The sequence below is a fragment of the Xyrauchen texanus genome, chromosome 49 (genome assembly GCF_025860055.1).
Source record: "Xyrauchen texanus isolate HMW12.3.18 chromosome 49, RBS_HiC_50CHRs, whole genome shotgun sequence".
In the NCBI taxonomy this organism is placed as follows: domain Eukaryota; kingdom Metazoa; phylum Chordata; class Actinopteri; order Cypriniformes; family Catostomidae; genus Xyrauchen; species Xyrauchen texanus.
Window position 1 is genome coordinate 24,253,470 of NC_068324.1, and position 18,024 is coordinate 24,271,493.

The 18,024-nt window shown below is 40.2% G+C and overlaps 1 protein-coding gene across 1 annotated transcript in view; it reads right to left on the reverse strand.

The window, feature by feature from the left end:
- The window catches only part of LOC127640062 (retinoblastoma-like protein 2), a 38,057-nt gene extending 20,511 nt beyond the window's left edge, over positions 1-17,546 (reverse strand). The window contains exons 1-9 of the mRNA XM_052122439.1: positions 17,242-17,546; positions 16,539-16,669; positions 13,815-14,015; positions 13,457-13,521; positions 3,570-3,698; positions 3,280-3,440; positions 2,872-2,936; positions 2,607-2,778; positions 2,242-2,405 (exon numbers count right to left, since the gene is read on the reverse strand). Coding sequence (XP_051978399.1) covers positions 2,242-2,405; positions 2,607-2,778; positions 2,872-2,936; positions 3,280-3,440; positions 3,570-3,698; positions 13,457-13,521; positions 13,815-14,015; positions 16,539-16,669; positions 17,242-17,379 — 1,226 coding nt within the window. The 5' untranslated portion in view covers positions 17,380-17,546. The remainder of the gene's footprint in view (positions 1-2,241; positions 2,406-2,606; positions 2,779-2,871; positions 2,937-3,279; positions 3,441-3,569; positions 3,699-13,456; positions 13,522-13,814; positions 14,016-16,538; positions 16,670-17,241) is intronic.
- Between the last annotated feature and the right edge of the window lie 478 nt (positions 17,547-18,024).

Below are 18,024 nucleotides of genomic sequence, written 5' to 3' on the forward strand. Positions count from 1 at the left end.
TGGAAGCGCACAGATCTTTTCATCTTAACTGTCTACATTTATTCCCACGCACTTCATTGTTTTAATTCCGTTATAACGCACAGTTGGTTCCTCTTAGCTTAACTGCGGTGCTTCAGCTGTCTCCTCTCTCACACTCTCATAACTCCTGAGAAAACTCCTCATACATTGGAGCTTGAGGAGCCCAGTGTGAAAGCTGGAGGAGCTGAAAATGCAGTGCCAGCAGAAGCCTGGTCTCTGATTTCTTGGAGGTAAGGTGGAGTATCTCCTCCTCACAAAACTACTGCAATGCAGATGCATCACCCATACAAGATGTATATTGTACAGTAGGTGGAGGTCATACTCCTAAGGAGAGAATGGCCACAAGTGAATCCTTCAATAATGATCGCAAGTCCATTTCTCTTGCATTTCCATATGCAGTGCAGAGCTAAAGCTCTTTTTTTTCTCAAATCATTTTATGCTGTTGTTCACATTGTTTCTAAAGCTGTACAATATTTCACAGGAAGACCATTTCCTTATGCAGTACAGAGCTGCAGCTCTCTTTATTACTAGATAGTTTTATGCTGTTGGTCATATTATTGTTTCTAAATGCCTCTATTATTTATTTTTCTTCTCTCTAGACTTATGTCCCCATAATGTGCGCAAATGTGCCGTCCAGGTGCCGCAACTGCGGAACCTTTCAGGCCGTGCCACTAAGCCTCCCACAACTCCGAAACATTGCCGTGTTTTCCTCTTATTAAAAGTCTAGGGGATTAGCTCATAAATATATACCCATCGCAAACCACAATTCAGCAAGGTACTTTACTCAGCGGCACCCACCATTCGAATGCAGTGTGAGCCTAAACAATTTGGCCACAGGTTCTCCCGTTTGAATGCAGTGTGAGCCTCAGCACATTGGTCGCAGGCTCTCCCATTCGAATCTCAGGGTGGGCTCTCCCATTCAAATGCAGTGAGAGATTTTATGTCATTCACTTCATGGGCTCTTTTGTCCGAAACGCAGTATGAGCTCTCCCATTCGAGTGCAGTGGTGGTGCAGTAATCTTAAGAGCCTTATATAATTTCCGGTTAGCCTTCGCATTGGCTTTTCTTTCGCTCATGGTTAAAATGAGCCCAACACACTGAACTTGATATAAACTCCAAAATAACCTTTCCTTACAGGCATGTATAAATGTAATAAAGCCATTTGTGCCCTATTTGATACTGCCGCAGCAGTGCCCCGGCCATGCGAAATGTAATAAAGTTATGTATTCCTAACTAAAAATGTGCTTCCCCTACAGGCGTGTACAAACGTAATTGTCATGTTTTTCCTAACTAACATTTTGCTTCCCTTGCAGCAGGGATGGATTACTGACTGGGCAAATGGAGCTTTAAGGTTGCACCATCCAATTTGGTGATCTCCCTGCTCGAAAACCCATCAACAATGAAAACGAAAATAACCGCCCCCTTGGAGATAATTGGCCCCGAGGCCTTTGCAAGTCATTATCCGTCCCTGCCTTTCAGGTATGTATAAATGTAATGGTTTTGTTTTCTTAACTAAGTTTTGCTACCCTTACAGGTGTGTACACAGTTATTTCTATTTTCTCCACAGGTGCTTTCAATTTCTATATTCCAAACATTTGTAGAACTGCACTCACAGGAGCTCCTTCACTAATAAATACATTTAATGTAGAGATATTCCTCGAGCCCCTCCTTTGCGGAGAGCAAATCACATGCATTTACCCTTTATCACTCAAAGATTATATGGGCAGACGAACTCATGAAAAACATTTAACCAGAATCCCATTTCATTTCATTTCACCCGAATCATTGGAATTAAATTGTACTATAATCACAATTCAATGGAATCACCATAATCACAGTCATAGGGATCATTAGAATCCCATTTGAGTGGAACCACAGTTTACTGGAATCACTATAATAACATGGAACTGAAATAACATTTTACTGGAATCAATATAATCACAGTTTACTGGAATAATTTTATTTTAATGACAGTTCGTTGGAATTACTGGAATCAAATTGTCCTGGAACCACTCCAAAAATATCCAATGGAATCACATTTTACTGGAATAACTACAGTATGATCTCAGTTCACTTGAATCACTATAATCAATATTCATTGGAATCACATTTAACCTGTGATTGCAGTAGAATGTCTGTGAATATAAGTGCTTTACAGCTTGTATTTAGCTGTATGTAGCAGATTGTGATCAACAGATGTGAAAATAATTTGAAATGTATTACCTAAATGTGTCTCTGAGTGTCATGCTGGGTCTGTGTTGGAATCCTGTCAGCAGCGTGTGCAGTCGGCCCACATTCTGCATTGCAATGGAAACAGGGGTACCGACGCTGCTGTCCGGCATGTACCTCCTTCCTGTCAGAGTCGACGATACTTTAAGAGCAGACGTCTGTGACACACACACGCAGGCACGCACGCACACACACACATTTAATGATAAAGATGACATCATTAATGTTCATAAAGTCATTAAACAAGTTTAATTATGAATATATTTACAAATGTCCTTAAATTCTATATTTATTAATTATACTAAAATGAGTGACTGTTCAGGAACTCAAATGAGACAGAATTTTTTCAGCATGCGTACTGTGAAAGAGTTTTGAAGCGTGTTGGGAGGTCGTTCCTGGTTCTCTATCCCCTCAGAGAAACAGGGTCCTGGAGTACCAATGTCTTCTCTTGCTGCTTCTCCCAGAAATATTCTGTCATCCAAAGAACCGGACGATAACACGTGTTCCTCATACACACGGTTCAGAGATGTGCTGCAGAAACAGAGAGTGAGGAGATCACAAACTACTGTAAGAAAATCTGAGACGTTTAATGTGAAATTAATGTTCAACTGTAAAGTGACTCACAGACTGTCACCAAAATTGACTGGCTCCAAGAATCCGGTCAGTGTGTCTTCTTTACCTTTCAATACCTGTCAGAGCAAAAAAAAAACATTTAAATAAAAGAGATATATAGAGAGAGAAAAAAGGAACTGATAAATTAATTTGATTGGATTACGAAAAGTAAGCCATGATATTATTGTGTTTCCCCACCCATGTGGTCTTTCCTACATCAGCAGAAAAGAAAAGTCGTTTCAGAGGTGGAGAAAGTTACTACATTTTGATGAAATTGTACACTGGTGAATCGTGCACAATAAGACCAGCAAAATTCATTCAGAGATTAAAGAAGATACATTTTGATTTTATGTGGACACAGATCAAAATAAAGGCCATATAGAGATGTATTGCATAGATCTTTTGTGTTATATCCAGTACCTTTCGTTCAAAAAGTTTCTTCATGAAAGGTTTCCAGAAATGTTCCTTCACTCCTTTGGCCTCCAGCACCAGCCCATCATGCAGTTCACACAGCTGCTCAATGAAACATAAAGATCCTGGACCTGGTTTATAATCTTTACTGCTGAAGTCTTCAGGCAGTCCTGCACACAAACACACACATAAACACCAATGTTATGTGGATCTTCAGTGATCTCCTAATGTCTGGACAGCTGATTTCTAAAGTTTCTAAAGTGTGTGTGCATGTGCATGCGTGCGTGTGTTTATATCACCTTTAAATGAAGGGTTGAGTAGATCTTTACGGCTGGAACACAGCAGTGAGTTGCAGTAAACCAAATCCAGAGCGCACAAGAGCAGGTGATACGAGTTTACCAGATCATCACTGATCATCGGGAAATTTCCTGCATAACAGAGCAAGACAAAAAGAGAGAAATTACATTTGTGTTGACTAGTTGAAAAGGAAATGTGTCAAAAACACAAAAGGTTATCAAGAGATTGATTGAAGCATTTTAAAGGTACAGCAAAGATCCCTGTTCTTATCGAAAACATATTTTTGCTGTCTGGAGGTTAATGAAGTATATGATCTTTCAATATTGTGGTGTTATATATGTTATATATATATATACCATATGTGGTGGTGGCGTAGTGGCTAAAGCACAGGGCTGTTAATCAGAAGGTTGCTGGTTCAAACCCCACGGCCACCACCATTGTGTCCTTGAGCAAGACACTTAACTCCAGGTTGCTCCGGGGGGATTGTCCCTGTAATAAGTGCACTGACAGTTGCTTTGGATAAAAGTGTCTGCCAAATGCATAAATGTAAATTATGTTGTTCAGCTCAGTGTATTGGTTTCTGGGTTCTTTGACAGCCCCACTCCGTAGATGATTTTCCATAGAACTAGAGAATAAGACGTTATTTATGGAGCTAACAGGTTCTCCAATGGCATCAGGCTGTAAAACACTTTTCTAATTGAAAACTTTATTTTTAGTTGTGAACATACATGATGTTTCTTTAGATGAAGCTATATGGTCTACCAAACATATCAGAGAAAGTTAAAGGACATTAGCAGAACACCACTATTAACTGGACTACAGACATATGGAGACAGGCTGCAAGATCCACATCAACAACAGGAAAGGTCTTGTGCTGTTAAGCCACAGTGTTTGGATTTAAAAGTACCAGAAAAAGAAGGCAAAGAAAGCATTGAGCCTAAATGTAAAAACAGTGATATCACAAATAAGGCTCCATTCATGAAATACACATTTTAGTTTTTACCCCATGTCTGTTAGATTTGAGGTAATTTACATGATAGTGTATTCCTAAAAATTGATAAATTGCACTTTTAGCAGATATGTACATTTAAAACGTACAGCCTATGCTCTATATCTTCCAGTAAAATGGACCAGAAAAAAAAAAAGAGTTGACATCATTTAACAGTGACCCATCTCATTATATACTGTCTCATTCAGTATAATGTAAGTATGCTAGTACTCCATTCCCAGACTTCTCCATGAGTAAAACCCTTAAAGAGCCAGCCAGACAGTAGAGAAGCAGACATGTTGATAACATGAATACATGCTCTTATACTGACTCAGAAATCATTAGCCCACCCACTTGTATATATACAACAGATTTGATTACTACATGCAGGCCTGAAAACATGCACTACGCATTCTGTGCATCCCCTCACTTCTTTACATTTCATATACATAAAAGGATTTATTATTGTTCCAATTTCATTATAAAACAATACATTTGTAATAGAAAAAAAAATGGTCTTACTCACATGCAATTTCTCTTTATATTCTTCAGGTAATGCGACAATCATAGACATTTTAATGTTTAGACAGTAGTAAGCATGTTTCCCTGCTAGCAGAGCTGAAGAATGAGTGTTACCCAGCAGGAAAGGAGGAGAGGGACACAAACCTGCCCCAGCCGTGCCTGCTGTGCTCATTCACACACAGGCAAGCCCCGACATGTCATTTGTGCGGTTGCTATGATAAGTGATGCATACTGCACAATAATGCAATCAGCTGGAACCCTTTATATCTGCTGCTCTCAGCTTGAGGGTTCACTCTAGGTGGTGTTTGATAAAGCTAGCATCACTATTACTATTGGGTTAGGATTTGAACAAACTCTTAACACAATGTAACTTTGTGAAACGTATGCATTTGTGTTACAGACATGACTGTTACCTCAAATCATGCAGCTTGTTAATGAGACATGTGCTAATATTTTGTAAGGGATCAGACTTACGATTTTCATGTGGTGTACAATAAAATAGGCAGAAAAATTCCATACCCTTACACTGAAGGAGGGACACCAGTCATACAGTATCTAGAGACCAGAATATCTAGAGACTTCAATTGGGGTGGGCTAATGTTAGGATTGGCCCTTAAGTATCAAGTCAGGTCTGCTGTTCCTGCCTTGATCCGGATCCTTGCGAGGGCAGAAACGAGTGTCACATTTACAGAGCATGCATCAAAGATTTCTCATACTTTATTGTTCAGCACAGCATTATGTATCTTTGTAAGAACAGGAAAAGCAGTACACTAACTACATTATCCAATGAGATTAAACATTACTCTATTTGGAAAGACGTATAAAGATTCTGAATTAATTATGTAAACGATTATTTCGTAACCTCCGTTCCCTGATGGAGGGAATGAGACATTGTGGCGATGTAGTGACACTAGGGGTCGCTCTTGGGAACCCCAAACACCTCTGATCTTTGAGAAATGGCCAATGGGAATTGGCAAGTGGAATTTGCATGCAACTCCCCCGGACACACGGGTATAAAAGGAGCTAGCTCGCAACCACTCATTAAGGTTTTGTGCTGAGGAGCCGAGACAGGGTCCCAGCCATTTCTTTTTTCTTTTCTTTCTTTTCTTTATTTATTAGGGACCATGCACAATTTCAAACATAACCGGGGTCTCAGAACCATATATGAGTATTCCGGACCGCACTCCAGGCACGTGTCCTTGACAGACAACACCTGCAGGTACCCTACCCTCTTGATGGAAATGATCACAGTCAGGAGGGCGGTCTTCAGCTCCAACTGACTCCAAAGGCTCAAATGTGGCTCCCCGTAGGTCCCTAGGACCAAGGAGAGATCCCATGAGGAAATGAGGTGCGGTCTAGGAGGATTCAACCTCCTAGAGCTTCTAAGGAACCCGATTATCAGGTTGTGCTTCCCTAGGGACTTACTGTCAACTGCATCGTGGTGCGCCAGGAAGGAAAGAACTGACCTGACTGCACATCTCTGGGGGTCTTCGCGTCGGGAAGAACACCACTTAGCGAACAGATGCCACTTCAAGGCATACAGGCACCTCATAGAGGGGGCCCTAGCCTGAGTGGACGTTTCTACCATCATGGGTTGTAGGCCACTTAGGCCTTCCACGTCCCGTCCAAGGGCCAGACGTGGAGATTCCAGAGGTCTGGTCGTGGGTGCCAGATGGTGCACCGTCCCTGAGAGAGGAGATCTCTCCTCAGGGGAATTAGCCTGTCACGAGTAATGTGGGGCTACTGGCCCACCCAGAGAACCAAGTCTGAGTGGGCCAGTATGGTTCTACTAGGATGACCTGCTCCTTGTATGTCCGGGGAGTGGCATGCAAATTCCCAAATTCCCATTGACCTTTTCTCAAAGATCAGTGGAGATTGGAGTTCCCAAGAGCCACCCCTTAGTGTCACTACATCGACACAACGTCGAGTGAGTGACAGATAAGTAACCCCCATCATTTCCCCCTACCCAAACCCACTCTGTTCCTCAACAAACATCCCTGTGGTCAAAGCCTAAATTACACAATGCACACATATAAACACACAAACTAAAATATTTCAGATAATAAAAAATATAAAAATCCACAAACGAAGAGAAAGAAAGAAATCCACAAAGAACAGAATCCACAATTACTACCAAAATTTTGTCTGTCTCCACATGGTCCTCAATGAGTGCCTTCCAGAAAGGACACTGTCGCATTTCCTACCATACGTGTCCAATCTGCCAAGCCACTTATATTATATATTTTCAAATGCCGCCACCATGCCTGAATTTGAAATGGGGGCGCGCCTATTGACTTCCATCCTCTAAGAATTATTTGTCTGCCAATCATTGCACTAGACTGGACTCAACATTAAGTATATTTGTCACCTACTTCAATAACCACCCCATCACCCAATATACATTGTCTGTGGCAGAATGAAATGTGAGTATCAAAAACCTCACAGATAAAATTCTGGACTCTAATCCAAAATTCTTGAATCTTAGTGCAGAACCATAGAGCATGGGCTCTGTCTCCATCCTCCAAATGACATCGCCAGCAGGTAGGTGTGTATTTTAAACCAAGCCTAAACAATCTAGAGGGAGTCCAGTAGAAACGATGCAAAATCTTAAACTGAATTGCATCCCTAGACATGGTTTTAAAATAAAATTAAATTCTTTCCCACTCCCCATCCTCCAATACCAAGTTCAAATCTCTTTTCCATAACCTCTTAAGAGCTGTTAAGTCCCCATCAGCAAGACTCTGAATCAACAAGGAATAACACACTGATGTTTCAAGCCCCTTTCCAAAAGCTGTGAGCACCATACAGACCATACAGAGGGTGTCTGCAGCTTTAGGAAGATGTGTACTATCAACAAAAACAGTACAAAGTAAATGGCACAGCTGTAAATACCTGAAAAGTTGAGACCTAGAAAACCCAAATTGCTGTGTTATATTTTCAAATGATCTCAAAGCTCCGTTTTCATAAAGGTCACCAAGTGTAGCAACACCACTCTCCATCCATTCTTTCCAGCAAAAGGGTACTTGTTAATACATAATTTGGGGTTCAGTCATATCTGAAATCTGAAATGAATCCATTAGTTTGCACTGCCGCTACTGGTTGTTTATAAAGTATCTTAATCCACCCAATAAAAGATCCCAAACCCGTAAATTTCAAAAATCTTAAAAAGATAATCCTATTCCACCCAATCAAACGCCTTCTCGGCATCAAGTGAGATGGCAGTGATCTGGGTCTGATCATTCGCTACTGACCACATAATATTTATAAAACAATATTTATAAAACATCTAATATTATCAGAAGATCTACAGCCACAAATAAACCCAACTCGATCTACACTCACCTAAAAGATTATTAGGAACACCATACTAATACTGTGTTTGACCCCCTTTCGCCTTCAGAACTGCCTTAATTCTACGTGGCATTGATTCAACAAGGTGCTGAAAGCATTCTTTAGAAATGTTGGCCCATATTGACAGGACAGCATCTTGCAGTTGATGGAGATTTGTGGGATGCACATCCAGGGCACGAAGCTCCCGTTCTACCACATCCCAAAGATGCTCTATTGGGTTGAGATCTGGTGACTGTGGGGGCCATTTTAGTACAGTGAACTCATTGTCATGTTCATGAAACCAATTTGAAATGATTCAAGCTTTGTGACATGGTGCATTATCCTGCTGGAAGTAGCCATCAGAGGATGGGTACATGGTGGCCATAAAGGGATGGACATGGTCAGAAACAATGCTCAGGTAGGCCGTGGCATTTAAACGATGCCCAATTGGCACTAAGGGGCCTAAAGTGTGCCAAGAAAACATCCCCCACACCATTACACCACCACCACCAGCCTGCACAGTGGTAACAAGGCACAATGGATCCATGTTCTCATTCTGTTTACGCCAAATTCTGACTCTACCATCTGAATGTCTCAACAGAAATCGAGACTCATCAGACCAGGCAACATTTTTCCAGTCTTCAACTGTCCAATTTTGGTGAGCTCTTGCAAATTGTAGCCTCTTTTTCCTATTTGTAGTGGAGATGAGTGGTACCCGGTGGGGTCTTCTGCTGTTGTAGCCCATCCGCCTCAAGGTTGTGCGTGTTGTGGCTTCACAAATGCTTTGCTGCATACCTCGGTTGTAACGAGTGGTTATTTCAGGCAAAGTTGCTCTTCTATCAGCTTGAATCAGTCGGCCCATTCTCCTCTGACCTCTAGCATCAACAAGGCATTTTCGCCCACAGGACTGCCGCATACTGGATGTTTTTCCCTTTTCACACCATTCTTTGTAAACCCTAGAAATGGTTGTGCCCATTGAAAATCCCTGCGTGAAAAATGGCTGCGTGAAAATCCCAGTAACTGAGCAGATTGTGAAATACTCAGACCGGCCCGTCTGGCACCAACAACCATGCCACGCTCAAAATTGCTTAAATCACCTTTCTTTCACATTCTGACATTCAGTTTGGAGTTCAGGGGATTGTCTTGACCAGGACCACAACCCTAAATGCATTGAAGCAACTGCAATGTGATTGGTTGATTAGATAATTGCATTAATGAGAAATTGAACAGGTGTTCCTAATAATTCTTTAGGTGAGTGTATATGTATAATAGATTTTTAGACAGATGTTACATCTAACTAGATCAGGGAAATTGAACGTTAACTTTTACACTCATTAGGGCCTTTATCTTTGTTAAGAATGAGACTGATCAGGGCTTGCGTCATGGCAGTAGTTCACCTTTCTTTAATGACTCTGTGTAAACTTCTAACTATAAGTGGAGCCATTTCTGTGACAAAAGATCTAAAAAATTCTGCAGCAAAACCATCTGGCCCTAGTGCCTCATCTGTTGGCAAGTGTTTAATAACCTCAACAAGCTCCTCCAAAGTAATAACTGAGTCAAAGTCTTTTTGATTACTTGTCAATTTAGGGAGTTCTAATGGCTCTACAAAGTTTTGATTTGAAACCTTCTGTAGGGTCAACGGTGCTCTAAAGCGTCTACACAGCTTTTCATCACTTTGAATCCATGAAAAGATTGAAGTCTCCATCCAAAACCATATCATTAAGGATCCCAACTGCTTGTAACTTTCCCTCAAAATCTATAAAAAATTTCTGATCATCGGTATTGGGTGCATAAATATTAGCCAAAATAAGATTTTGCCACCTGTATGTCACGATTCACTGTTGTCTGCCCTGTGTTTTGCCTCTGTCATCTGTTCCCCATGGACTACACTTCCCATCATCCCCTGCTCTGATCACCTCCAGCTGTTCCCCATTGTTCCTCACCTGTGTTTAATTTTCTCATTAGTCTTTGTGTATATAATGCCCTGATTTCTGTTCAGTCTTTGTCAGTTGTTGAATATGTTTAGACCTACCACATTTTGCCCTTGCCCTTGCCCTTGCCCTTGCCCTTGCCCTTGCCCTTGCCCTTGCCCTTGCCCTTGCCCTTGCCCTTGCCCTTGCCCTTGCCCTTGCCCTTGCCCTTTGTGGATATTTTCTCCGGTTTATGTTATTGTTTCCCATCACGGATGTTTGATTTTTTACCTTGTTTGTTATTATTGTTTTTCATTAAAATCCTAGCAGCATCTAAATCCAGCTCTCCTGACTTGCTTCACTGGTTACACTGTATTTCAGCCAAAACAATAATGACTGAGACATTTAAATTGTAAATGTTTATCAATGTGATGACTCCCCTACTTTTACTCAAAGCAGTACTATAAAACACATCCCCACCCCACACCCTGGCAAGTTTTTCAGCTTTCTGTGGAGAAAGGTGAATTTGTTGAAGGAACACTATATAATTTTTTTTATGAAAAGATATAAGGGGCCTTGGTAGCTCAGCAAGTAAAGATGCTGACTACCACACATGGAGCCGCGAGTTCTAGGGAATGCTGAGTGTCTCCAGATACGCTTCAGAAACTTGACCATATCTTGACAATCTTTGCCCTTTGGGTATTCAAACGAAATTAACATTATTACATTTGCTTAGATTTTTCATATCCTCTTATTTTTACAACATCTGATCCGTATCAGATTTGGTGGATGGCGGGTTAGACTGCAGCTCTTTTCCAGCTGCTTCCAGAGACTCGATTTTCTTTTCAGCCTCATCAATTCTTGTGATCAGGATAGAAAATTTCGCCTCCATAGATGTGATCGCTCAACATATTTCTGCAAGGCCCTACATATTGATTGAGATTTTCTTTAGCATTGCATACATTTTTGCAATATCTTGAACAACATCCTGAGGTGCGCTGCCATTCCCAACTGGACCCCCGCCATCTTGTTATTGAGAGGCGTCAGACGTGTATGACCGTAAATGTCCCCACAGGGTGACGATTACAAATTCTTCGACATCCTACACTCCCCATGGAGTTTAACAATCAAAACTAAACCACTGAGTATTGTTGATTGAAAGGATAATTATAGCAAAGTGTAACGAGAACGCCACAAGGCTGCTTCCAATCGCATAGCGTCATGTGACCATTTTTTAATGTAGCCACAAGACATACAGTACTGTTAATAATATGCATGTAAATATGACTTTAGTGTGACACAATCACTACTCTTTTCTGTGTAAAGTTATAGCCAATTTGACAACTTTGTTGCCATGACAATGTAATATCAATGTGGCAGGGTGGAGGGCGGGGAACTACACACCCGGTCCTGTATTAGGCTAATTACGCCTCCGTGAGGGATAAAGGTCGACTGCGGGGGATCGTGCGGGAGAGAGAGATCGTTTACGGACATGTCCGTCATGTGTGTGTTTGTGTCTTCTTTTAAGTTTATCATTAAACTATTATTTATATTGAAAAGCCTGTTCTCGCCTCCTCCTTTCCATTGATCCCTTTACACTGGTGCCGAAGCCCGGGAAGGAGGAGGGATGCCCGTCGCGGAGTCCTCGACACTGCCCTCCACCCAGGGGAGCGCCACTGCCATCCACCGGGGGAGGGAGTAGACCGACCAGCGGACGAGGTGAACGGCCTCCGTCCGCGAGGCGAGTGGGGACTGGACTCCTCGACCGCCTGGAGCGATGGAGCAGCTGCCAGGGGCGGAGGAGAGCCCTGCCATCCCCCAGATATGCGGAGGGGTCGATGTAAGACCGCCGTCTGCGAGGGGAGGAGGGAAGTGTCTCCCCGACCGCCTGGAGCAGTAGGGCCGCTGCCAGGGGCGGAGGAGTGTCCCCACGAGTCGCCGAGAACGTGGAGGGGCGTTCTTTCCGCCGGGGGTCGTGAGTCTGACTCCGGTCTGCCCGGGGAGAAGCGGCTATCATCCGCCTGAGAGGGTGGAGTAGTGATCGAGGACAATGCGACGGTGTGTCAGAGAACCGGTGAGTGTTTTTTAAAAAATTTGTATCTCTCTCTCTCTCCTCTCTCTCTCTCTCATTTAAATTGTACAGTGTTTTTTTGGGGGGTAATACACTGTTACCCCTCCCATTTTAATAATTTCTGTTTCCCTCACCTTGCCCCCTCCCTCGTCCAGGTAGATGGGGATGACCTGCCGGCAGACCAGGCTTTAAGCACGCCCTGCCCCAGGGAAAGGGGGGGAGGTGTACGTCAGGCTGGGGGCTCCCCAGCCTGAGAGAACGAAGGAGGAATGTGGCAAGGCGGAGGGCGGGGCTGGGTTGTGATCATACACACAAATTATAAGCTTCACGTTTTTGCGTTTAAACCCTCCAAAAATCAACATTATACCATAAATGCTGTCGAATGAGCTTAACTTGTATTGAAACTCAAAATCAAAAAGGAACACTTCTGATTTGTCTGCAAATTTCAAAGCACTTGTTCAGTTTTCCTCATAATGTCTACATGCATTGTAAAGTATAATCCTATTTTGTGTAGGTCAAAGATGCAGTAATTCATATTTTGATAAAAAAAATATAATTCTTGCAGGCCCGCTTAAAGGGTTAAACAAGTGAAACCTTTCAACAAGTCAGGAATGTGTTTCAAGACAAATTCACCTGGAGCTTAAACAAACATTAACCAAATGTGATGAGCATATGTGTGATTATATATGAGGAAATCCTCTGTGTCCCCATTAACATGTGACTGATTCAAACATGCCTGTACAGGCCCAAACAATGAGCCCAGGTCACATGATCTTGCTCTCTGTGCTCTCAGCCAATAGCTGCCTGTCTTTATTTTAGACACACACTGTATGGCTTAAGACTCTCTTTAGGGACCCTACAGGAGGAACATAACCCTTAAACACTGCATCTCCTCCTGCTCCTTTAGTCCCTAGTTACAACATTGTTGTGTCAATAAAAAAATAAAAATTAAATGACAATTTCGATTTTGTGTATTTTGATCATGATAAATGTAGTCCTTCATTGAACTATGGCTTATCATACTCTGTTAAAATGCACTGTGAAATACTATTGTGAGTGATCTGTTACCTTTAGCATGTATGAAGAGGATCCAGCAGAAATTGAAGACCTCAGTGACAGTGCAGGGATATCGTCTGAGGACACAGGAAATATCAGCTCAGTATAAAGGTCAGAGGTGTCTGTTATACTGTATGTGAATGTTCATTTCTTCCATGCTTCTAGACATTTTTATGTAAATTTATATTACATTTTTTGGAGTGTTTATAAATAGAAACATTTAAACTGTGAAATCTCAAATCCAGATGCATGAAATGTAATAGTTTGCTCATTTACTTCAGACAATTGACGTATCATGAGATTCTTTATCTTATACAAACACACACATAATGAAGTTCATACATTGTTCATGTACTTGCCATAAACTCACCTCTGTTTCCGGCCTCTGTGTGTTCTTGGTAATTCTTCAGTGGGTGTTTTAAATATATCTTTGAATATGGGCACATATTTTTTAAAGATGACAGACGTGACAGTGAAGTTTCTCTCTAGTTTCTCGGTACTCTGCTGGAACTCTTTGGGCAGGTTGGTCATGTCCTGCCATTTCTTCAATTTATTAAAAAACTCTATCAAACTGAGAAATGAAATGAAGAAAACTCTTATTCAAGGGGTGAGGGTAGACATTTTGCATGGCATCTACGCTAATGTTCTTCTATTTGTTTATAATCATAATAATAACTTTATTTTTATAGCACCTCACAACACATAAAATCAAAACACACTTAGTAAAAGAATTTAGTTTCTCTCTCTCAACTTCATGATATGTATCCCAAGGTTAACAGAGCCTGCCAGATATTGCTCCGGTCCTGCCTGATGTCCTACTCCCACTGTCCACTGTCTCTGATTGATGACTACTAACTGCAGCCAGTGCCAACCAGACATCACTTCAGTCTACGGCGATATATTTCAGAGGATAAACTGCTGCCAATCCCAAACATAAGACATGGGATACTTCACTGGCCACTGCCTGAACTTTTAAGTACTTTTAAGTACTTTTTCAATCTACTTTTTTAAGTAACTATCAATCTCTACTTTAATTCTCACTTTCATATTCTTCTTCCACCTACTAGGCAGGGAGGAGAGTATATAGTAAGAAATTACTTAAATATTGATGTTTCTCACCCGTATCTATCATATTGCATAATACTGTAGATTTAACCACTGGAATTATATTGATTCATTTTATCCTGCCTTTATGTGCATTTGGAGCTTTAAAATGTAGGTACCAATTAATTTGCAATGTATGGACTTACAGAGCTGAGATATTCTTCTAAAAATCTTAATTTATGTTTAGCAGAAGAAAGAAAGTCATACACATTTTGGGATGGCATGAGAGTGAGAATTTTTTTGGGTGAACTATCCCTTTGAGCAAAATATAATTGTGAATCCTCATTTCTTTCATGTTACCCTTGTAAATGCCTGATTAAGATTGTATGACAAAAACGTTACTGTGTAAAAATAAATAAAGTAATCTTTGCAGAGACAGCAGTGTGTGGGACCTTCTCCTATTTCATATCAGTGCCCCCCTCCCCCCTCCCCCCCCACACACTCCTACTGATTACCAATCAGGTGTGATAGGGTTCTTTTTTGTTGTTGTTGTTTATTTGATTAGGGGTGAAAATGACCCAGACATATACTTTCCAAGTTTCCAAGTTTCAGAATATTTCACCTAAATATCAATTTATGATATGGTGTAGCAAGATGGCAACAACTTATTTTCTTTCTCTTTCTCATCTTTAATAAAAAATAAGAAAAACTCAACATAATGCATTTTTTGTAAATTGAAATGCAGTTATTAAAGTAACCAATAAATGCTGTTTTTAAGCCGCATTCAATTTTATTTAGTCTCCAAGAGAATTTCCTGGGTCACACTTGTTGAAGTGTTGCCCAAATTCACTTTTCAGTATGTTTCTTCTACATCATGATTTGTTTTTATTTTTTGCTGCATATTTGATGAGTTATCCAGATGGTGTTGTGTACTGAATACAGCTGAACTTTATCTACAAGTAACATACTGCAGTTTTACAGATTATTGAGAAAACATGAATGTTGCCATATGTCAACACTGTATAACAATGGGAAAAAATTGCTGAAGTACTACAAAGGAATTGCACTAATACATTTTCTCATTGGGAATTTTTATAGATAGTGCATGTCATCTATTATATTATTGAATTTATTTATTTATTTGGAAAAGTTTACCATAACATAACTGCATTTATGCATAAATAACACAATTATAATTTGTATTTCTACTTTTCAGACAAAAATTCAAATAGCAAGAAGAGTGTGCAGTACACTGTTCTGTTTGAGAACAATGACGATGAGCTCGGCTTTACTCACAGTGAAAATATTGAAGAACACATGATTATCATTCACTCAGTTTTTGCTTGTTGGAGTTCCAAGTCTACAATATACATGAATAAAATTAACATTTCTTGAATTAAATGAAGGATAAACTGATTCTTTTTTAAAAAAGAAAATCGTTTTTGAACCATTTTCCATTGCGGTACCATTTCCATTTAAATTTAGAAATATTTCCCTTTATTATTTCTTTTTTTATTAATATTATTTCTTTTTAAATTATTATTAGAGCTATTTTATGCCAGAAATAGCTCTAATAATAATTCCAAGTGTGGAAAAAATATTCAACTGTTAGTACATAATGCATAATATACAGTGTTACAATTGTACATATGTACTGTTTATAAAATCACAAATAACTGCTATTATTTTGTTATGATCATCAAACTTTATCTATTTAGTCTATTTTTCTGTTGCTGATCTGTAAGACTGTACAATACAAACTCATTGCTGAAGATAAAAGCAGCTCTCCAGATGCTAGCTGATCTGTATGCTGTCTTGGCAATAAGAAAACATGTTGCTGAGCAACAATAATTAAACATTGTACTGTCGCTTTAACAGACCACTGACAAATGCAGAATTGATAATAACACATCTATATACATCTATATCTATCTATAGACAAATGCATCTATCTATCTATCTATCTATCTATCTATCTATCTATCTATCTATCTATCTATCTATCTATCTATCACCAAGTGTCAGAATAAGGTGAGGCTGATTTCCTGACCTCTGTTGTGAAGAGCGCAGGATCCTGGTCAGTGACACATAGTTGCCCTCCACTGTGCCTTTACTTACAGTGGGCACCGAAGATCTACACGCCACATACAAAGCACACGCCAACCAGTGCAGTTCACTACCCTGAGACACAGAGAGACAAATAAGTTCCATGGTATTTGACATTATGATATAATACAATATGGTAATCATTTGATATAATGGTATATGTCTCAAAATACTATGCAATTACCATCCGATATCATGACTGTGCCATGGTTCAGCTATAATACTTTTTTGTAAGGGCATTCTACTAACCATAGGGGGCATTAATCCCTATATATGGAGCATTTCTGGGGTATTAAGAGGCTATTAAGATTAACTATACTTCAGGTATCAGGATTTAAAACAACCATTATTGAAATAATTTTGCTGTACAGGTGTTCATTTAGATAAAGCCCCTGATGATGTCATATGCCCTCACCCCCTCACGCGCATTCTGCACTCATGTCAAATATACAGTACTGATACACATACACACGCACGCCTTAAACATTTACGAGCACACCTGTACATTTTCCTGGATATATTTAAGCACGATACTCAATATTTAAAACAGGAAAAACAACAACAACAACAACAACAACACGATCACACACACACTTGACAATGCTTGCGTGAGTACTACATTAGGCCTTTATACGAATACAGTTTACCTCGAGAGTGTAATTTTTGCTGATATTTTCATAACTTCTCCATGCTCCGTTACTCGACTCCTCGTCCACATTTAGAGCTCGACACAGATCTTCAAATGCATGTCTAGTTTTCTGCAATGTGTCTTCTTCCTCGCTCATTTTGGCCTTTTCGTGCGTAGCTATACTGAGATCCGAGTGATTTTATTCTCGATATGCTATACAAGACATGCAGAAAAGAAATCAGCGACAATGATTTAGACTGAATCAGGAACGTAGTTATTTCATGACAGCGCGAGCGAGTGTACAGTTCTGCACTGTGTAGCCATTTAAATGTCCCTTGACTGACAGCTCATTCCTGCCGTATTTGACTTACGCTGAGAGCGTGCCGAGGCATACGACATGAATAGATACGCCGAGTACTTGACGTAAGAATGACAGCGAATATAATTCTGTGCGCAGAGCCTGTCACACGGAAGTGGAGGCCCCTCCCACTTTCTTTCCCCTTGACATAACATATCGTAAATTACTATTTTACGAGTCTGAACCTGAATTTCTGCTTTCACATAACACATATTTACATTTTTACATATTTACATATTTAATGTACTTCAAGTATAATAATAATAACCCTTGTTTCGTTGGTTTGGTTTATTGGTCCTGTTAAATTTTCTGTACAAACCACATATAGATAAGTGGTACAAACACATCGTGTTGGAAGCCCGTGCTATATTTGCTCTAACATTTAGAAATTAGTATACTTTTAATTTAATATATTGTCATGCTGTGGATGTTATTTACATTTTT